Source organism: Macrotis lagotis, chromosome 5 (assembly GCF_037893015.1).
Source record: "Macrotis lagotis isolate mMagLag1 chromosome 5, bilby.v1.9.chrom.fasta, whole genome shotgun sequence".
NCBI lineage: Eukaryota > Metazoa > Chordata > Mammalia > Peramelemorphia > Peramelidae > Macrotis > Macrotis lagotis.
The window spans coordinates 659,390-682,693 of NC_133662.1; the positions used below are offsets into that span (position 1 = coordinate 659,390).

General features: G+C 37.6%; 1 protein-coding gene across 3 annotated transcripts in view; it reads right to left on the reverse strand.

The window, feature by feature from the left end:
* Window positions 1-3,816: 3,816 nt before the first annotated feature.
* C5H6orf89 (chromosome 5 C6orf89 homolog) overlaps window positions 3,817-23,304 on the reverse strand; it is a 45,874-nt gene continuing 26,386 nt past the window's right edge. For 2 of the 3 annotated variants that reach the window (XM_074236393.1, XM_074236394.1), the window contains exons 4-8: window positions 16,520-16,674; window positions 16,255-16,394; window positions 15,192-15,321; window positions 12,444-12,567; window positions 3,817-10,655 (exon numbers count right to left, since the gene is read on the reverse strand). In XM_074236393.1, coding sequence (XP_074092494.1) covers window positions 10,561-10,655; window positions 12,444-12,567; window positions 15,192-15,321; window positions 16,255-16,394; window positions 16,520-16,674 — 644 coding nt within the window. In that variant the 3' untranslated portion in view covers window positions 3,817-10,560. Of the gene's footprint in view, window positions 10,656-11,732; window positions 11,830-12,443; window positions 12,568-15,191; window positions 15,322-16,254; window positions 16,395-16,519; window positions 16,675-23,304 lie in introns of all 3 variants that reach the window. The other variant, XR_012478454.1, reaches the window with a different exon arrangement.

The window sequence follows — 23,304 nt, forward strand, 5'->3', positions numbered from 1 at the left end:
TTCTTTGCTTACTGACATTTCATTTTATATCACTTTTACTGTGTGTATGCTATTTCACAGATATTATATTTTGAACTCCTTGAAAGCAAGGAACTGTGTCATCTTATCATTTCTGAAATTCCAACACTGAATAGAATGTCAGGCATGCTTAATAAGTGATTTTGAATTACTTCAATCATTTTGGAGATCCTGACCTCCAAAATGTCTTATTAAGCAAGAACTCCTAATGTGGAAACCCACTCATGATGAAAAGTATCTCATTTGAGGCAATGAGAGGTTAAATGACTAAGTCAGAAGCAGGTGTTAAACCCAGATCTTGACTCCTGACAGCCCTTCTATTCACCAGAACACTACCTACTATGTCAAGAACTGTGTGAGAATTTCTGAGTAAGAAAGTTTAGATAAGATATAGATGATATAGATTTTAAAATTCTATTTTATTTTCAGTTCCAAATTTTCTCTGCCATTGAGAATACAAGAAAAATAAAGCCCCATTACAAATTATAAACATGTCTAGACATGCAAAACAGATCTCTTCATTGGCTATGTTCCAAAATTCAAAAAAAAAAAGGAAAAGAGGGAAAAAAATATGCTTCCATCTGCATTCTGAGTGCATCGATTTTGTTTTTGGAGGTAGATGACTTTTTTTTTTAAAGTCAGTTCACTTCATTTAAAAATTAGTAGGGATCATTAAACACTGTTCATTAAAGACAACACAGATTTTAAAATGTACTTATAACTGGTCAGTTGAGCCAAGAGGCAAAAGATAAGAATGCTAGATGGGGTGGCTAGGTGGCGCAGTAGACAGAGCACTGGCCCTGTTGTCAGGAGAAACTGAGTTCAAATCCAGCCTCAGGCACTTAACAATTACCTAGCTATGTGGCCTTGGGCAAGCCACTTAACCCATTTGCTTTGAAAAAATCCTAAGGGAAAAAAAATGTTAGAGGGATAGAAAGGAGAGGAATGATTAAATAGATAAGGGGCAAAATGAGTAACAGAGGGAAAGAGACATGGAAAAGATCAGAATTTAGTGTTGGTGGAGGACTTGGCAAGACCATGTTTACTTTCAAGGGGAGGGGTCCTGAATAAGTTATTTCTCACTGAAATAATTTAGTTTAGCCAGTACTAATTGATATTTTAATGTTTTATTTCTAATCCCTGAGGGGTTCTGAAATGCAGTGTATTTACCCTCCCAGCTCTTTTACTCCACTACCTGGGATGAATCCAAATACATAAAAACCAAAGAGCTTGCCTGGAGTTTTCTTCCACACTAGACCTTATGTCAGTGTCCTAGGACAGATTAAAGGAGGAGTGGTGCTCACAGCTAAGAACCTGGGCCCACAGCCACAAGACAGAGTCCTCCAAATTCTCAAAAGGGAGCAAACCTTAGCAGAAAAGCTGTGGACTGATTTGCTACCACTGTCTTCAGTGATTGTGTCTAGGATTCTAGGAATCTATGCAGTGAAAGTACTTTGTATCTCAGACATACTTGCCATCCCCAAAGTTCCTGAACAGTACTAGGGTTTTTTAATCCTCCAACTTTAGAGGGTTCCAGGGCCCACTCCTCCCACTTGAGGCAGTGGGAACTACTTGGGTCAACAGGCTTGGTTTGCAGAAGATCTAGGAAAACTGACCTGGCCAGAACAGTTTTTACAAGTCTTGTTTTTCAAAAAAACTTTCCTTTTCCTAATAACTAGTAGTTCTGGTTGAAATTTACCTTCATATATCCCCACAACAGAAGGAATGGAGGAAACAATTTGCCCTTAAATCTCTGCTCAACATTCTCTTTCAAGAATCCAAACCACCTAGTCCTGTATGACCTCTGTTTCCATGTCTGGGACTTTTGCTCATGCCTTTCCCTTCCCAGCCCATTTTCCCATAATACACTAGCTTTTCTCAAATTAAAGCCCTGTCCCCTTCAGGAAGCTGACCCTGACTCTAGGAATCATCTCTTCCTCCTTTCCATACTCACAGACTTCCTTCTGCCTAAATATCTTCTTCCTTCAAGGTGGTGAATGTGGCTTTTCTTCTCTTAGGAATCAAGAGTCATGGGTTCTAGTTCTGCCTAGAACTCATGCTATGACCTTGGAGAACTTTCTCTGGGCAATTTTTTTTACTAGGAAATGAAGGGGTTGGATTACATAGATAGATACATGGACTACATATATCCCAACTCAGTGCTAGGTCCAAAGAACCAATGTTGTAACTGAGAATTCTTGGACCTGGAGCATATTGGCATAGGGTGGGTGGCAGCAATGGAAGGCATGAAATACAAGATCAAGAGGGTGGTGTTTTTCACTCCAAAGAGTTTTCCCCAAGCTTCTCTGGGCACTGAAGGGAAGTTTTCCTTGGGAGAAGACTGTCTTCAAGGTTTTACTGTTAAATATTTTATTCTCAAAAAAAAACAAAGAACTCACAACACTTTTAAATTTGATCTGCATCATTAACATTTCCTACAATACTTTCTTAAATCTAAAAAAAATCAACAATTCAAGCTCCAATTTACAGCTTTTTTCACTGACTTATTGAAATCAGTTCCCCAGCCCAGTTTGAGGTAACTCCAGTATGTCCTTGGGCATGGGGGTGGCAGGGCAACTATGCCAGGTCATAGGCAATAAGCCAGTGGATGGCAAAGTACTTCATGGAGTGGAGAGGCTTGGGTCTGTCCAAGTGAAAGGCTTGGGTGAATTCAAGTCCTCCCTCAGATACCCACTGATTACATGGTCATGGGTTTATTTATTTCATTTAAACTCTTAGTGTCTTAGATAATTCTCAAAGACTACAAGTTCCTGGAGAGTTGACAAATCTGTGGAGGGTGTTTCCACAAAAGTTCAAGTTCCTGAGGTACTGATGAAATCAAACTTCTGGGAAAAAAAAGAGGGGGGTGATCATAAAATTTACCTAATAAGGGTTATGAGAAAAGCTACTTGTAAATTTTAAAAAAATGCAAGTTATTTAAACTATTAAAAATCAAGGTGTTTAGCTTTAATTTTCTGAGGATTTGTTGACAACAGAGCATTAATCATTGGGTTAAGAGACCTATTAGCCCCCTTTTACTCAATGCAAGTTTTTATCCACTATATTAAACCATTATTTTTTAAAAAGTGAAAACTTTCAAAGAAATGAATTGTGAAATAAAGTGCATTATGAAGAATAAGCATTGACTTTCATCAAACAATAACCATTTTCTGTAAAAAATTATGAGTAATCTTCATGACTTAAAATATAAATCATGATTTCAACTGATTTAAAATTGAATCCATACTGGCCCTGAATAATTCTTTTGGATGATCACTGAGGATTGAAAAGTAGTATCTGTTGCCAGCCAGGGTGAATCTGAAATGCAGGAGATGAATTTGTAGTGAGAAAAATTGGTCTGGGATTTAAAATGCATACATAGAACTTGTGTGAGAACTGAGAATATGGATGGGATCCAATCAGAGAGTAGTCATTCTCTTACCTGGTGGTTGGTGAGAAGGCAGAGAAAGTTAATAGGGGCATCAGTTACAGGAAGAAACATTTAAAAAATTTATTAAGGGCAACTAGAACCTTTGAGAATGCAGTAATACTGATAGATTAAAAGTCAATGGGTAGACTGATCATCTGCCTACAGAGATGGGTCAGAGTATTAGAGGAGAACAATGAAATAATAGTGACAAAGCCCTGACTGTTGCTACATGGCACCTTATGAACCAAGTGGGAAGAAACTAAAGTTCCCCAAATCAAGGAAAAATGATAAAATGGATGTGGAGACTAAGTTATATATCAAAGGCAATGTGTTAAGCCAGAAATTAAAGAGTCAAGTGAACCACTGAAAACATTTACCATCATATGCATTTTTAATTGCACAAACTTTACATAAAATTTTGGTTTATATACATTCTTTACAAGATGGAAGTATTTACAAGTTTGCAATATATTAAGTTACTGTAAATAAAATTTTGTTAGTTGTGTATCTGATTAACAACCACAAATATTCATAGCAAATGAAGTTCCAACACTTATGTCACTAACTAAGCACAAATTACTACCACTTTACTAAGTCTCAGTTTTCACAACACACCCAAATTCTCTCCAAACACAACAGAGTACTGAAAATGAATTGCAGCTGCTTCTAGGCTCCAAAGCAAAGGAAGTGTTCCCAACCTTTTAGAAACCAGTTCTGGAGCTACACTTACTTCATGGTACCCTCTTCCCTGATTGATTTTTGAGGGGCTGATAACTCATTCTAGGTTTTCTGGCTTCTCAAATTCTTCTCCATTCTGCATGCCAGAGAAGAGTCACTAGCTTCAGAGGGTAGAGAAAAGGAGATAGGAAAATTCCTCTGCTTTTGCTACATGCTCAAAACTGATCAGGTAGTTTTGGAAGGGGAAGAAGGTCGAAGCTTTGATCTGTGTGAAATGAGACTGGAGATTATCTGTGGCTTCCATTGATCTGGCATTCATACCACAGATTAAAACAGTAAGTTGGCAATACCCAGTTCACTGGAAGGGAGCCAAGTACAGTGATAGGAAAAAAGCCACCGGCTGTAAAGGTAGCTTACTAGATGTTTTTTCCACTAAAACCATTCATGAGTTTGTTCTCTCTGTTCAAGAGCCTTTGCAGCAGTGAGCTGATAAGTATCTGATGATTGACACATACTAAGAAGTGGAGAAGTGGCAATTATTATAAGCAGAGTCGTAATACCACATGTATCTACTTACCAAAATTATTTAATAACCCTCACCAAAAAGGTTTGGAAGTTTTGAGGTCTCAAGAGAGAGGAATGGCAAGTCAAAAGAACTCTCAAAATTACTCAGGCCAAGAAAGTCAAGCAGCAATGAGGCCAGATGTCCAGAAGAGCTGGGTGGATGATTTCTGAGCACGACTAGCAGACTAGCACTTAAACCCTCACTGCCTACAGGGTGTGGTGCACTTGGATGTGGTGCATAAGAGAAAACACCTGTTAATCTTCCAAAATTCCCTCCCTTCCCTCAGGAATATTTTTTACAGTTACAGGCTCTTTCTTAGTCTAAGGAAAAGGCTTTTCACAGACTGCTTACCTGACCTCTCATACTTTAGTCCCAAGACAGACAGCAATTGAGGCTGGAGTCCAGAGGGACGTCTGGCTGGAAATCCCAGTTTACAAATTAATGTGGCCTTGCAGAAGTGCAACAAAATAGATTCTAGGCATTTTTTTTTAATGTGCTGATCAGTTTTCCCTAACTAGGTTTTTCCCCTTTAAAAACTGTTTATTAAATAAAGGATAGCTCTCTGGGAACAGACTGAGAAAAGTATATGACACCATAACAAAAAATATTAAGTTCTTGTTAAAAAAAAAACTAGTATGGCAAGGCATAGCTGAGAATAAGACTCAAACCTAACAGAACGAAGGGTGACCCCCTGATAGATGAGTGCCATCTAGAATTTTCTCCATCTAGCCAGAGGTTATTCAGTCCTTTATCATTGCAACCCTTGAAAACACTGGGTTGAGGAGAGTGCAATAAGGTCAGGGAAAAGGAGGGTGTGCAATAGTTTACAGGTGTCTCTTTCTCCAAGTTTGTCTTTTTATATACTCAAATATTCTGGAAATGCAGTCTCTTGGAGTCAGTGCCAATGAAAGAGCAACAGTTTGTGGGGGGAGGAATAGGTAGAGAACTGAATGCTAATGGCAAGGGGTAAAAGCAAATTATACCACCACAGTCTTTCCATTTGATATCTACCTCAAAGGCTGAATACCCAGACTCCTTTATTTTTCTCCAGGCCCTGACACTGAAGTGTTTCATGTATAAACTGTTCAGGGATTAGAAATGATGAGAATCATTAACTTAAAATCTTCCAAAGCAATTTAAGAGTAGAAACCTGTCAAGTTATAAAATCACCACTGTGAAATGAAAAGAGGATGATAATTTGGGAAGTGAGGAAATCTCTATTTCTAACAGACACTCAAAAGGAGAAACAGACCCCATTGGCTAACTGCAAGGAAATGCAATGAGGCAAAGCTTTCTACATCTGACTTCACTTTCCACACCAGCTCCTTTCCCAATTTGGCCTATTCCAGGTATGTAAACAAAACAGAAAGAGAAGGAAAGAGCTTAAGACTTTGAATGTTCAGGATATAAACCATTAAAGTCCTACCCTTTTAACATTTCTTAAAGGAACAAGTACCACCACAAAGACAAAAAGAAAAAAAAACCCAAAGTAATGAATTCCAGTGTTGACTTTCTAGTGCTCTACCAACAGCAAAATACTTTTGGTTCTGAAATCACTGCTCCTGCCCTGGATCCTGAAGAAGGCCCTGATCGTAGGAGGCTGCCCTTGGGGAAGGGAACAGAAAATTGAGTATTGAAAAACAAATCCTGAGGGGACCCCAACTTACACTGGGCCATGTATCTGGCCATATATCTAAAAGCACCTGGCCTGGAGAATTGTCTTGGACAAGTTCATCTTCTAACTACTATGTGTTGTGACCAAAATTTTATGATCATCGAAAATGTAGAACCTATCTTAACTTTTCCTGTGTATTCCTTTCTAGAAAATTCTTGCAAATAAAATTTTATTTTATTTTTTTAGGTTTTTGCAAGGCAATGGGGTTAAGTGGCTTGCCCAAGGCCACACAGCTAGGTAATTATTAAGTGTCTGAGGCTGGATAAAAATAAAATTTTAAATTAATTTTTATTTAAATCCTTCCCCCCACCCTTCTTTTCAGCTTCTTCCTTTTATGTGTTGTCTTCACACATCAGACCTTAAGATCCTTGAGGGCAGAGACTTGTTTTTATTTGTACTGTATCCCCAGTGCTTAGCACAGTAGTGACATATAGCATGTACTTAATAAAAGCTACTGTCTGACTAATATATTCTAAAGTCTTACCAGTTTCCATGCCTTTCTCCAAGATGGCCTAATTTCAAGGGAGGTCTACCAAAAAAGTTAAATATATTAAGTTCACCTCCAACGTTCACTTGATTATTTGCTTCTCCTAGTCCTCCACTAGACTAAGTGGCTATTTGAGAGCTGCAGAAAGTTTTGTTCTATTTGTAGATGACCTCTATACTAAAACTTTGGCTTTAATAATCAGTATTTTTTTACTACCACAGATCTTTTTTCTTTTTCTTTTGCAAGGCAATGGAGTTAAGTGACTAGCCAAGGACACACAGTTAGGTAATAAGCGTCTGAAACCATTATTTGAACTCAGGTCCTCCTGACTCCAGGGCCAATGCTCTATCCACTGCACACTGCCCCCATGGATCTTTTCTGCACCAAAGCAGATCATGGTCCCTCTCCCATGTCTTAGGAGATAGTTTTTGAGGGATGCTATGATCAAAAAGGGAAATTACTGGTGATCAATCATCTGATAAGGTCTCTAGGCTGGCACTCAAATTAGAGTTCTTTTCAGAGTTTCTACCTGATCTTTCCTTTCCATCTAGGGTCTAAAAAGCTTGCAAGTTTGTGGTCTTCTGGGATAGTCTCTGAACCTAGGATCACCTCCACAGTCCATGAGACATAGGAGGAGGTTGGGAGTGAATGGCAGAACATAGGGGAGTGAATGGACTCTAGGTCTTTTCATTGATCAGACTCAACCAAATAGAAAGCTCTGGAGACCAGTGTTTATGATATCTATAATGCTCTCCTTGTAATCCCATCTTTTATCTCAATAGACATATTTAATATAGTAAAAGGGACCAAAGCTGGAATTAATGAATTCTATTCCAAAGCAGCCAAACTTCAAAGATAATCAGTTAAAGATTTGTTTCTAGTGATGAAATTCTCTCTGCTCTGGGAAAACAAAAGCCTGATCTTGCCACATGTACAGGTTTCATTGTGCAGCTTAGACTGCCCAACAGCCACCTTACTACTTAATTGTGTCTTCAGAAGCCTGGAAGAGGGTCTTTAGTCTGGCTCAGGTCAATTCCAATTGTGAACTTCAAACAGGTATGCAAATGTCCCCAGGTGAGCTTAAAGGCACTGCTAACAGAGGGCACACTCTGGCAGATTCACACAGGGTAGTAAGGCTTTGAGGATGGCCCCAAGTTTGGTATAGACAAAGCTTATTTTCTGAGGACCAATCTAAGAATAGAAAGGCACAGCAGCAGCTATAGGCTGGCCACAAAACTTCTTTTGGTTGCCACAGTAACCCATGAAACAGCTGAAATTTAAAACAATCCTACAACCTAAACTATTTTCAGATCATCAAACAAAAAGCTTCAAAACCAGTGTACAATTTGTAGGTCCCCATTATTTCTAATAACTTGTTGCAATAGTACTCTGTGGAACTACCAAAACCCCAGTTAACTGGAACATACTGATAGGTTACTTTTCTGGCAGGTCTACTTTCTTGTAGAGGTCATTTTCATGTAAATGTGGCATTCCCCAGAGTCTTTGAGCTCTAGTTAAAGTATATAAGTGGAGGAAGAAAGCCATGGATTTGAAGTCAGAACTCCTGGGTTTAATTCACACCTCTGTCCCTGACTAGGTGACTATTGGGCAAGTTACCCTGTACTCTGAGCTCCTCCATTTTTTTTATCTCTCAAAGGAGGAGCTAGGCAAGAGGATATCTAAAATCTCTTTCAGCTCTGAATAGGCTCTAAAAATCTATGATGTTGCTGGATCTTATATGCTCCTCCAAGAGAAAAATTCAAAAGTTCCAGTCATCAGAACAGTACTTGTGAAGCAGCCCTTCAATGACAGGGAGAAGATGGGCAAACACCTGGCCAGAAGTACCAGAGTCATCTAAAGCTGAATCAATAAATTATGTTTTCCTCCCTTCATGCTCCATATGATGTGAATGAAGTCTGTATGTTTGCATAAGTTCCCATCAGTCTTTTTCTGAATTCTAAAACAATACTGAGTCACAATTCTAAAAGCACTATTTTCTACAAGATATTTCACATAAGTGATATGAAAAGTGGCTGCTTCTTTTAATCAATGGCTCCATAAAATGTAATCCATTATTTTTTTCTAGTCTAGGACTAGACTAGAAAGTATAATCTAGACTGATTCAAAAAGGACTCACCCACACAAGCAGCTATGGAATTATCACTCTAAATTTTTACATGCCCTTTATAAATCAATATGTAAGTTATAATAAATGAAATCACATTAAATAGAAGAAGGGGTTACATGACTCATAAGACATAGAAGAATCCAGGGTTCTGAAGGGTTTTTCCTGGTGCTAAGGATGTTTTGAAACTCTGCAGGCAGCTCCTGGTAGAAATGAGAATGAACCATCCTCAACACTAGCCTCTAATCAATAACTTTAGTCTCTAGCAAAAAGATCTATTCAAGATATTGGTTTTCTGCAGCTCCAAATACAAAATCACAGAAGGGTTTTAGCCTTGTAAATTTGATCTTTTTCTGAGCAATGGCTTGCCTATCCACTGGACAGTAGGTATTCTAACATTTTCAAGAAGGGCAACAAAACAAGAAACGAGCCCTACCATTTGCACCATATTGTTGGTGCTGAATGACAGCATTTCTGAAAAATTTTTACTAGACCTAAATGCTCAATTAAAACACAACAAACTTTACAAGACTGAAAAAAGCAACAACCCACCTTATTTCTCAGTAAAACAGCAGCCTCACACCCCATCAATATTAGCCAACAATGCATGTCCTGAGTTCCTTCCCTAACCACACTATGACATCAACTTGACACATCTGTAAAACATCTTTCACAGAAGAAACACAAATCCTAAAGATCAAGGCCAGGGAGAAAACTGCTTTCCAGGCTGGCCTACTTTAGCAATACTCCCTGTCTGAAAGACATTTTGCTAAAGCAAAACAGAATCCCTTGATATGGGTGGGATCATGAGATGTGTTACTGAGAAAACAAACCAGATATAAGAGAGAGAAAGAGGAAAAAAGACATGGGGAATCGAACAATTGGGGAGAATATTACCACTAGGAAATGCCAATCAAATTATCAGGCTCTAGACAGTCTGAAATCCCTCAGGTTACTAGGAAAGATACTGGCAAAGAAGTAAAATTGCTAAGTGTGCTATGTGCTATAGTTGTTCAGGGTTTATCTTGCCAATGAGGTCTACTTTATAGTCAAAACCATTGAGAGGGAATCTCTGCTACAGATATGCAAAATTTGGAAACCTAAACTAAAATTTAGGTCAGGAGAGAGGAGTCTAAAATATGCTTGGGCACTCAGGAGAATAGTTTTGCAGTTCCTATGTCAGAGAGCATTAGCAAGAAAGGCAGTGGTGAGTCTCAGCTGCAAGATGTCAGGTCAGACAGGTGCCATCTTTTTGAGCATTCCCTCCTCTTGAGAATTCTCCAAGGAGTCAGACAATATTTGAAGCTCACCAGGAACACAGGCTTTAGCCTAAGCAGTCTATAGGGAAGTGAAGTCTTCACAGTCTGTCTGTAGATTGACTATGACTACATTGTACACAAGGCTAAAATGAGCACAACAATTACCTGAATCACAGAATCACACATGCAAAGGGAAAACTACTAAGTAACCAACCCCTGAAAAGAAATTTGTTTCGGTCTTTTTTTATTTCCCGCCCCGCCCACCCAATCAACCTGATCTTCTCTTCAGCTCTACCAGGTTTTCCTGGGACAGAATCCTGTCTCTACATTTCTGAGTTGGTGGTTCCATCACAGATAACCAAGGGCTCTGTTCCTCTTGGTCCAACACTTATCTTCCAATAATCCACACTGGCATAACCTTTGGGAGCAAACAACAATAGGGGATCATATTTTTACTGTTGATGCAAAAATGTATCAAAAACTGAAAAAAAATCTGAATGATGCCCCAGCACATCATAAGATACTGCTTTTAATGTTCCCAAATCTATTTTGAATTAAATAAACAGAGCATATGAAGAAATTATTTGTTAACCCTACTTATTACCTCTTATAGTGGCTTGTGGTATCATGTAGAGATCTGAATTTCCTATTTGTTAAAATTTATAAAATAGAATGGGCTGGTAAAGGTTTTTTTTTCCTCAAAGGAGGTCTTCAAAAAAAAATCTGAGTAATCTTTTGTCAGATATGATGCTAGATGGCCTCTGGGTCCCTTGCAGCTCTGAGATTCTATGGGATTCTGATTCTGGATCAGAAGACCTGGGGCTTCAAGCTTCATCTGTGACAATGACAAATTTTGTGACTTTGGGCAAGGTTATTTTACTTCTCTGGGCTTCAATGAAGCCTCTGCCCCCCCCTTATCTCACAGAACTGTAATCAAGTGACTTAAGAGATGTAGTATTCTCTAAATGGTAAATCACTATGAGAATATTATTATTAGATGTTCTCAAGTTCAACAAGAAACCGTTTAAACTAAAGCACTTAATTATAATTAATCCAGGTAAAATATACAGTACAAATACAGCAACTGAAGAGATTTATAATTTATAATCATTGGATTTTTAAAGGGAAGAACATCTGAGATCATCTCCTTCTACACCCTCATCCTACAGGCAAGAAAACTGAGACCTAGAGAGATTAAGGGTTTGTTCTTTTTCTTTTTGGGCACTTTTGTGTTTGCTTGTGACTTTGGGAAACATTCATAGAGAATGAGGTGCTAATAATATCTTTTGTTTGAAGTGCTATGAATTCTCAGAACATAAAGACATTACATTCAAGAGAATTTAGGTACGACAGTTTAATATTCCAAATCCAAATATACCATTGTTATAATAACCTAAAGATCATTTTTAGTGTAGAGAAAATGAGTTTAAAAACTTGAAATGTCCTATATTTAGGTCCTTTCTATTACAGTAGTTCTTGGTTATCTCCATCATACCTATGCCATTTTTTTTCCACTACAGATTTCTGACCCAGTGTCAGTGGCAAACATCAGTCCAATAAATGTTCAAACTGTTGTGGTTTAATTTTTAAATCTGAAATAAAAATTGGAATTTGATTAGATTGTGTGTACTTTAAATTTTCCCTGACTTGGTTTGTAGCCTATATATGATGTGAAGATAAAATTTCTCCTCAATCCCATCCTTCCAACAGAATCACAGGATCTCAGAGTTAAAAAATAAAACGGAACTCAGAAAACTAAAGTGGTACAATGTGTGTGACAAGCAATCATGCAGCTTTTTCCTGAAGACCTCAAGTGAAGAGAGGAATTCCACTAACAAAAAGATAACAACAACATAAAAAACCAAAAAGACAACAACAATAAGATCAGTCAGCAGTGTGACTGACAATGGGTGCTTTTTCTGCAAATAGGCATCTGGATTACATTTATTTTTGTCATGAATATCCTCACAAAAAAGTTACATCTCTTTTCTTTCCCTTTGCCCCTGTCCCTCTACCGCAACTGATTAAAAACTCATGGAAAAACTGATCTAAGGGAATGAAAACATAATGGACCTATCCAAACATACAAACACACATCTACCCTCCCAGCATAAACTATGTTCCCTCTCCAAATAATTTTTTTAGCAAAACTGCTTAAAAGAAGAAGTAAATAAGACTCAATGATCTTCTGATAAAGCATACATACCAATGTCCCCTGGATCCAACTGCATCACCACAGTATTACAGTGCCTTCTGCACTCAAGAGGAGGAGTGAGGTACATAATGCCCTCACCACTGCCAATGACAAACAGGTCATGCACTGCCCTCATCTGCAGAAGGAGAGAGTACAGCATAAGACACAGTGGGTCAGGGTCCAAGTTCATGGCCTTCTTCAATGCTAGTATTAATTACTACCTGATTAAGAGCAGGGCACTGCAAATGAAAAGATGTCATACTTCTACCTAGGAAGACTTTATAATCTGGTTGAAGAGACAGAGGCAGTACTGTACAGTGGGAAAAATACTAGGCTTAGGAGTTGTGAGAGATCTGGGTTTGAATTCTAGTTAACATTCAGTATTTCTGAAATCACAGGCAAGTCCCTTAATCTCTATGAGCTTTGATTTCCTTTTGTTTTTCCAAAGATTTTATTTATTTTGAGTTTTACAATTTTTCCCCTAATCTTGCTTCCCTCCCCCCCACCCCCCATAGAAGGCAATTTGCCAGTCTATACATTGTTTCCATGGTATACATTGATCCAAATTGAATGTGATGAGAGGGAAATCATATCCTTAAGGAAGAAAAATAAAGTATAAGAGATAGCAAAATTACATAGTAAGATAATGGTTTGAGCTTTGGTTTCCTAATGGATACTCAGAGTAAAAATTCTTGTTCTCTGGATTATACTATAGAAATATGAGTTACATAATCAAGACTAACCTAAGCTTCAGACTCAGAATCTATAAAACATAGGATACCTAACTCATAGGTACTACTGTGGAAAAGGCACTGATTCTGGCATCACAGGATCTGGGTTCAAATCCTACTTTTGAAATTCAGTATATATGTGACCTTGGGCAAGTCACTCAACCACCATGGACCTCAGTCTCCCTATTTATAAAATAGTAGAGGTCTGGGTGGTTGGATTAGTTGAGCTGAGGTCCCATACAACTCTGGATCTAAAAGACATTTTATACACACACACACACACACACACACACACAACTCTGGATCTAAAAGCCATTAATATATATATTATACTGCTACAGAAATATGAACAATTTTGGTATGAAACTGAACAAATACAATATGATCTCACCTACTCAGATCCTACTCTTTGGATATCTGCAACAACAGGGCAGGAGCCTTGACTTGTGGTTCATACTCATCACCACCTTCCCACAGCCATAGGCTCTGACTCCTGCCCTGTTTAGGACCACCAACACCACCAACACCATCACCAATACTAAAACCTACTGCTACTAAGCAGGCCAGAAAATCCCATTCCTACTGCTGTTGCCAGGCAACATTAGGACAATGGGCACAATTATAGCAGCAGGACTGAAGCTAGCAATTATCAGGGACAGGAAGTAGCCTAGGAGAAGGGCTGGCACCAGAGCCCAGGGTAGTAGGGAACAAGAAGATAAGGAGAAGTGCACTGGGAAAAAGAGCTGGGTAGAGCTGGAAAAAGAGCCAGGGTGAGGAATAGAAGAATAATCTACTATATAGAGAGACAAACTATATTTAGAATTTTTGCCTTTTGGGTCACTTCTCTTAAATTACTTTGCTTAATAATTTAACAAATAAGATTCTATAACTCAGTAGAATGTCATGAAGGCCCTCTCTCTTATTTACAGGAATTCCTGCAACCAGATTTCCCAGCATCCTCACAACACACTTGGTGTGATTACCTTTAATTTTTAAGTAAGAAAAAAGGGAGTAAAAAGAACAGTCACTTGTCCAGAAATACATAGTAATCATGGAGATAAATTTATCATGCCCAGGGCTCTTAAGTTCTAGCCCTGGCAAGAGCTTGCTATCACCTTCTAATCTTGACTGGACAAATAAAGGAACCTACTCCCAGGCAACATATTTTAATGAGCTTACTCATGATGAGAAAGGTGAGCATCTTGTCCACAATAGTTTTTCCCTTTAATAATGGTTACAGGGGATGGGCTTGGTGGCTTGGGAGTACTATTACTCCTAAGGCTCAGGGAGCTAGGAAACCTCCTTTGGGGGGGAGAGGGAAGAATTTAAAGTGGTGGTTTGATTTGTCTGGGACATGCTGGGTCTTATCTCTCCCTCAGCATATCTCTCCTGCTTATGGTTAGCAGTTGATGACTCTCACCTTTTGTAAGAATTAACATGGATTGGGGAATATCAGGTACATTAGAAAGCAATGGGAGATATTCTTAGGCAGACCAAACTTAAACCACACTTAACAAGTATATCTACATCTATATGAATCATTAACCCTAATGATGGAACAGGCCCAGGGCTCTAAGAATCCCCCAAGAGTTCACACTTTAGTACTGCTAGTTTTGAAGTGAGTAGAAGAAAAGATTCCTTCTTTATTCACATAAAATAGCTCTTCCACATTAACGAATCCAAATGAGTAGATAATGACCACACAGAAAATGTCAGAATGTAATCCTCAGAAAAGATGTTATTAAAATCTGCATAAGTGAAATCCAATTATTGGCAAAGAACTATCTTCACTGATTCAAAATATAAAAGAGACTTTCATATCTCTCAGAGAGAGGTTCTTAAAATCCTTAGCTTTTTCCAGCTCTTCTACATGAGGCTTCTCTTTAGCTCTCAGCTGACAGGATTTCTTCTCTCTAAAAATGACTCTATTTTTCTTTGTTAGAAGGTAAACTCCTTAGGGGGAAGGATTTTTTCCCTTTGTATTCTCTGACAGAGTAGACAATAAATACTTGTTTAATCGACTCCTTACCTTACTCCCTAGTACAGGTGGTTGGTGGGCAACAAAGCAGGTTTTCAAGGAGGCATCTTTGGGAAATGGCAAAGAGTTGAACACAGGGAAAAGTTGATGTAGAATGTTTGTTCTATTCAGAGGTTTGCTCCTGTGAAACAGCAGACAGAAAAAATGGTCACACTGGGGAAGTGGAGCTATTACCATGCTTTAGAGAGCAAAATAAGGATGAAATAATATAGGGTGGGGTGGCTGGAAAATTAACAAGGCTTATCTTTAACATACATTCCATTAAAAATAATTTATAAATCAGTTAACAAATCTAACACAGATACTCCACAACCACAATTTGTACAAGTGGGTGGAATGTTGACTAAACCCAGCTAAAATAACATGAAGAAGGTACTAAAAAACAATTTATTCATCTCATCTTGGAAAACAGACAGGAGTGGTCCAGAGGGAGAGAAAGGAAAGATGGGGGGAGGAGGAAAAGAAGAAATAAGGGAAGAGGAAAGGAGCACTCCACTTTTCAGATAATACAAGATTGTTCCCTTTTTCTACCCCTCTTCTTTGGGTGTGGTTTAGAGAATGGGAAACAGGAATTAAATCAGCTTGATAAATGAAGTCAACTTGCACAATTGAGAATGAAAACCTTAATTCTTGTTTTGGAAACATTTATGAGACAGGAAGAAGAGTAAATTATCAGTAAATTTCACAAAAAACAAATGGGGGAAAAAAAGTCATTTTTCTTCTGAGGATATTTTCATTCTAGCGGAACACTGACTTTCTCCCTTCAGAAAGAAACAAAATACCAAGGGCAAGAACCATTATTTCTATTTGTCTTCGTTAAGCATTTTCTAGCACTTAATCTGAGCTCCACACAAGGTGAAAAAAGAAATTGGTTTTGTTAAGTATTCCTAGGTTGTACTCTTTCCTGGCCCTTCATATCATACTCCTTTCTGTTCTTCAACTCTATTATTCATCATTATTTTTTAAACTGTTTTGGAATATCATTAGCTCAAATGTGTTCTTTCCCAGCATTCAGGATAAATTGAGCTCGACTTCACTCATTCTTGAGACTCACCATGGGAAACTAAAAGGGAAATGCTGATGAGGAAAACAATTCCACCACCGGGTTAATATTCCTTCTGTGATCCCTTCTGTCAACTCTGGGTACTGGCATTGAAAAAGATGAAGCTCCTTGGATGTTAGAGACAGTCCAGTCTTAGGCAAAGCAAAAAATAAAACAAAACACAACACAAAATTCATTATTTCAAGTTGCTGGAAAGTACTGGGTATCTCCTCAGTTTTGATTAATTAATCATCAAAAGACATAGGCTTCTTTTTACCTTGATCAGCAGTGGCTGGAGTTTCTCAAATTGGGGGGGTAATTCTGACAAGAGTGGCACCACTTGGAGGCCTGTTGGCAATGCACAGCCGGTGCAGTTAGGAGGGATAGTGGTATTGTTTGGGTTGCAGTCTGTTTTCCACCAGTCATCACATTCTGGGTTAGGGAAGGGAGAAGGAAGAAAAAGGTACAGCAAGATCAACACTTGTAAAGCTAAAAGTTTCACAAGTGAAAGCCAAATGTACAAATGTGAATATTTGTTAAAAGTCAATGACATAGGAAAGCAGAAAGCTGGGAAATAATTTTTACAATTAATGCTTCTGATAAAAGTCTCAATATTTAGAGAACTGAATCAAATTTATAAGAATTGATAAATTGATAAATGGTCATAGGGTATGAAAAGAAACTAAAGCTATCTATAGTCATAAGAAAAAATGCTTTAAATCACTTGATTAGTAAAATGCAAAATTCTGTGGTACTGACTCATACCAATCAGATTATCTAATATGAGAGAAAAGGGAAATATGATAAGTATTGGAGGGGATGTGGGAAAACTGTGAGAGTAATGCACTGATGGTGGAGTTGTGAACTGATCCAACCATTGTGAAGAACAATTTTGAACTATATCCAAAGTGCAATAAAACTGTACATCCCTTTTGATCCAGCAATATTACTACTACTACTACTACTACTACTACTACTACTACTACTACTACTACTACTACTACTACTAGGGCTGTACCCCAAAGACAGCATAAGAAAGGGAAAAGGATCTCTATGTACAAATATATCTATAGCAGCTCTCTGTGGTGGCAAAGAATTAGAGACTGAGGAGATGTTCATCAACTGAGGAATGACTGAACAAGCCACTGTGATATATGAATGTAATGAAGCACCATTGTTTAATTAGAAATGATGAGCAGACAGATTTCAGAAAAACCTGGACTTACATGACCTCATGAAAAAATAGGAGAAAATTGTACACAGTAGGAGCAACATTGTGTGATGTTCAACTCTGACATACTAAATTCTTCTTAGCAATAGTGATCACAGACGATTTTAAAAGACTTGTGATAGAAAATGCCATCCACATCCAGAGAAAGAATTATGGAAAAAATGCAAATTGAAACATATTATTTTGATTTTTTAAAATTGTCTTTTCTTTTTTCTTGTGTTCCCCCTCCCTTTTTTCTGATTCTTCTTTCACAGAATTACAAATATGGAAATATATTTAACATTGTACATGTATAACATATCAGATCACTTGCTGTTTTGGGGAAGGGAGAGGGAAGGAAGGGATAAAGAAAATTTAAAAAATGACAAAAACTATATCTACATCTAATTGGGAATGACAGCTCCTGCTGTCAGAAGCAGGTGACACTGGAGCATGGTAGTGCTTTCCATCCTTTTTTCATTATGTGTTAAGCCTACAAATTTCTCACATAACAAAGTGGGAAAGTGAAAGGGTCTTCATGTGGAGATGCATAGGAAGGAAGAATAGGTTGAGAGGAGAAAGCATGAAAGAACAGAAGGTGGAGATAAAGGATTGGATTTACTAAAAACTTTTCTAGAGGTACTGTACACTTAGACAAGAAGTCAGCTCACTGACAACTAGCAGACCATACTTAAAGAACTACTGCCTTTCAATGCAGACCAAAACCCCACCTTTTCTCCAGCCCATCAACCAAGACTAGGTCAGAAATGATAAGAAAACACTCAAATCTTGATTTAAGTAGTCACTTGTATAACACTACTTCTATGACAAGTAATCATGGATGTCCTTTGCTTTGAGGCTGTATATACCTTTCTAAGAATTCAAATGACCTTGCAAAGGTTTTACAGTATTTTTGCTCCTATTGTAAGACAGCTTTGTTTATCATATTCTATTATTTTTGCCAATTTTTATTCTGTTCTGGAGTTTCATAGTTTTCTCTGTAGAATGATTTTTGTCTTAAAAGTAATTCAGGTCCAAAACTATTCAAAAGATGGTCTCAACGAAACAGAAGGGACTATTAAGAACAAAAGATAACAGATTAATCAAAACTGGTCTTAATTCTATTCTTAATTACCATCCTTTTAGCCTTTCTCACCTCCAAAACATTTTCTGGAGACTAAAAATTATAAAGGTAGCAAATCTTTTATTCTTTTTGCTTCCTTTACAATTTAGTGTTCAACAAATATCTGTTAACTGTCACAATTTGAATAATGTTTAAACTGCTCTCCTATAACTTCCTAGACCTCCTGGGGATAATATCCCTATTCTCCTGTCTTTCCAGCATGTCCTTACCTGCAGGCAGAAATCTTAAGCTCCCAAATTTCACAATGTCATTATCTTTTCTAATCAATCTGCCCTCCTTTCTGCAATACCAGTAATATCTAACTCCTTGCTTTCAGAAACTTGAGGGAGATGGCTGCTGTCCAGTCAAAGCAGATACATCAAATAAATGCCTAGAAGGATAGGCCAGTATCTGTTATCTTCCTTGGTTTCTCTCATCACCATGTCTTTGTGCATATTGTACCCTATGCCTGGAATAGGATGACTGTGTCCTATCATATTGCTGCCTGATGAAATGTTTCCTTTCCATTAGGGCCAGCTGAAGTACCATTTACTCAAGGAAATTTAACAGCACCTGATACAGCTAGACATTACCTTTACTTCCAGTCTCATATAACTTAAGACTTGTTTTACACTCAACTCTTTTATTTGTATTAACTTATTTATGTGCTATCTTATCTTTTCCATTAGAAGGTAAACTGAATAAGGGCAGGAACCATGACTTACTTCTCTTTGTATTCCCTCAGTTGAAGTTGCTGGGTGCATTAGAGAACTAGCCTAGATAGCTATCAAGTCACCCCTCTAATAACAAAAATAATAATGATACTAGCAATTATATGGTACCTACTGTGTGTCAGCTACTGTGGGCAGCTAGGTGGCACAGAGATTAGAGTGCTGGGCCTGAAGTCAAGTGGATTCATCTTCCATGAGTTCAAATCCTGACACTTACTAGCTACTGACCCTGGGCAAGTCACATCCCCATTTGCCTAAGTTTCCTCATCTATAAAAAATGATGAAATGGCAAACTACTCCAAATTCTTTGCCAAGAAAATCCCAGAGAGTTGGACATGACTAAAAAACAAGCAACTACGTGCCAGGCACTATACTAATAAGCACTTTGTCAATTTTATCTCATTTTATTCTAACAACAATCTTGGGAGATAGGGGCTATCATTATCCCCTTTTACAGATGAGGAAACTAATGGAAAGTGAGGTTGGGGGCTACAAGCTAGTAAGTATCTGAGATGGAATCTAATCTCAGATCTTCCTAACTCCAGGCCTAGTGTTCTACTCACTGCACAATCAGCTACTATACTGGCTATATCAACCTGAACAAACCACTTAACCTCTCAGGGCCAAAGGCAATTCTCTAATTTGTTTTAGAGAGTCGGTTGACTTGCATTGGAAGAGAGTGTTCCTTTGCCATAAAGTATCAATTAAATGACAGATCAAGTTGCTCTCCTTATTGTGTCAGTGCTTGGCACACAGTATGCAGGCACTTAATGAGTGTGGACTTGAATTCCAGATGATGTTCTGAACTCTATGCCAGGTTAAAGATGAAAGTGTATTTCTTTTCTCTGAATATTTCCATATGCTGCTATATCTATTTCACTGAATTCTTGTCAAAATAAAAAAACATAGTACCAAAGACTCATAATAAAGTACATCTGGGAAGATTCCAAAAAAAAGGAATATTGCTGATGCCACATACTGGCTGATGGTTTCCTTCCTGCATTTAATGTGAAACAGGTTTATATATTTTATATATATTATATATACACTTATATTATATATATAATATATATATATGTGAACCTATAAGAACTAATTACTTGATTTTCATGCAAATGTATATTATTATCTTTGGAAGATATGTTTCTGAGGCAATCATAAGATTTGGTTATCTTTTGTTACTATGGTAAACAAAAACAACCGAAGACCAAACCCTACCATGAAAATAATTTCTTTTCCTTCTTGATCAGAAGTTTTTTCTTGAATGATATAGTTACACTATACTATAAGGGACAGATGTCATTCAAATGCTGCAATCTCAGTCCCCCCTCTTGTCTAATTATACTCTTTTAGTAGATTTATTCCTCACATAAAGTACAAGGCATTTCAGAGATAGAGATAATGAAAACATTTTTCCTGATAATTCTCTTCACTCAATTTAATCTTCCTCCATTTCTCTTTTCTCCTTTTCCATCTTTCTCTTTCTAACTCCAGTTCTTTCCAATAATCTTTTCTTACCTCCCTTGCCTCATTTTTTTTCTTTCCTTCTTTCCCTACTACTTACCTGCTTTTCTCATCTCACTTGGCTATGCCAAATTGTTAGTTCATGTCCTCACCAATCTAATAACTCAAACGACTTGTAATGGGTCTCTCCGCCTCAACACTCTCCCTCTCCAATTCATTTTCCATACAGCTGCTAACATGATTTTCTTAAAGCATAGGTCTGATCATGTCACCTTCCTACCCAATAAAATCCAGTAGCTCCTATAGGACCTGGTAAAAATCTACTTTAGTATTTAAAACCCTTCACAACCTAACCCCCAACCCATCTTTCTTTCCAGACTTAGACATTATTCCCCTTTCTCATTCTACAATTCAGTTAAACTAGTGGACTGTTTCTCACTTTTCTCTGTAAGCCTGGTAATTCATGCCCAGAATGCACTCCTTCTTCTCCAAATCTCTGATTTCCAAATTCCTAGCACCTTTCCTCTCAAAGTTGCCTTGTATTTATTTATTTTTAATTTTTTTTGCAAGGCAGTGGGGTTAAGTGACTTGCCCAAAGTAACACAGGTATTTATTACGTTTCTGAGGTCAAATTTGAACTCAGGTCCTCCTGACTCCAGGGCTGGTGCTCTACCCATTATGCCCCCTAGTTGCCCCATATTTATTTTGATTACATTCTGCATTTATTTATATATAAAAAATACTGGATATGGAGTCAGAAAAATTTCAGTTCAAATCCTGCCTCACACACTTATTAAGCTATGTGACCCTGGAAAAGTCACTTATTCTCTCTGAGGCTCAGTTTCCTCAATTACAAAGTGGGAATAGTATCTACCTTATTAAGATAATGAGGATCAAATGAATATATATATGTATATATATGTATATGTATAGTGATCTGCAGACTTTAAAGTACTATGAAACTATTATTATGTGCATGTCACCACTAATAAAAATTGAATTCTTTTAGGAAAGGCATTATTTCATATATATATATATCTCAACTCTAATAGCTCCTGACATATAGTAGATGCTCTTAAGAAATACTTGTATGACTGATTTAACTCTCTTCTACCTTTGTTTTTCATTCTAGCTGGTTCTAAATTCCTTCTCCCTTCCCCCCTTTGGGGAAACTAAAGAGATAATGTGAAACAGCAAGTGCTTTGAGTCAGAAAGATATGAGGCCAATCCTACTTCCTATACTTAATAGCTGGGTGATCCTAGATAAATCACTTAAACTTTTATATATCTCATTTAAAAGTCTAGGACTAATCTACTAAATCAAAGAAAGGCTGTAATTTTCATTTGTGGAAGGAGTCCCAAGATGAGAGATATCCTCCCTGCTTGGTGTCACATCTCAATTAATATAGCAACCCTTACACATTTTTCTGACTTTTATTTTTTCTTCTATTGCTACCACCTAGTGGTAAGGATTACAAACTACAGCAAGACAAGGAAGAGGGAAAAGGTTAATAATTTCAATTTATATTTACATGATTCACAGTTAAATTTTTTTTTAAAGTATCAACTATTCCACATCACTTACACACTTAAGGGTTGATTATATGATTTACATTGTGGTGCTTTTTTGAGGGAAGGGAAGAGGTACAAGAAATAACTAATTTTCTTTAAGACAAAGAAAAGTTTTGGGGCAGCTAGGTGGTGCAGTAGATAAAGCACTGGCCCTGGAGTCAGGAGTACCTGGGTTCAAATCCGATCTCAGACACTTAATAATTACCTAGCTGTGTGGCATTGGGCAAGCCACTTAACCCCATTTGCCTTGCAAAAAACCTAAAAAAAAAAAGACATAAGTTTTCACAGAAAGTTTCTTTTAGAATCAAAACCCCCAAAAGGTGCTGTGGAGATTAAGGCAGTGTTGGGGTTGTCAACCAAGATAAATAACCAAGCCTAGTTTGGAGTTCTCATCTGCATCAACTTTCCTTTCTAATGATCAAATGATAATGGTCAAATAAAATCCAATTGTGGGGTGGCTAGGTGGCACAATGGATAGGATCTGAGTTCAAAACCATCCTCAGACACTTAATAATTACCTAGCTGTGTGGCTTTGGGCAAGTCACTTAACCCCACTGCCTTGCAAAAAAACAAACAAACACTAAAACCCATTTACCTGTTTCTTCCAACCACCCATGAGGAGAAATAAGATCCTACTTAAAACAAGAGTAGATATAGATAGAGACCTCTGCTTTGCACAATCCTGAAGGTGTTGCTCTTAAAAAGTCCACCATATCTCCATAAGCACTTGCTTTGTGACTCAGTCAAAAATACTTGAATCACAACACCAATTTCAAGTCTTAAGTGTTTATACTTCTGACTCAAGACAGAGAATGGAATCACCCTTACACCTGATGACTCTTTGTTGTTCCTCCTTCCTGAAATATCTGCTCCCTAGTTCTCTTTTCTTTTCTCAGTGTTTGTTTGGGAGCTAACATCTTGCTTCAGAGGCACAGCTCTTACCAAAATCATATGATCTTGTT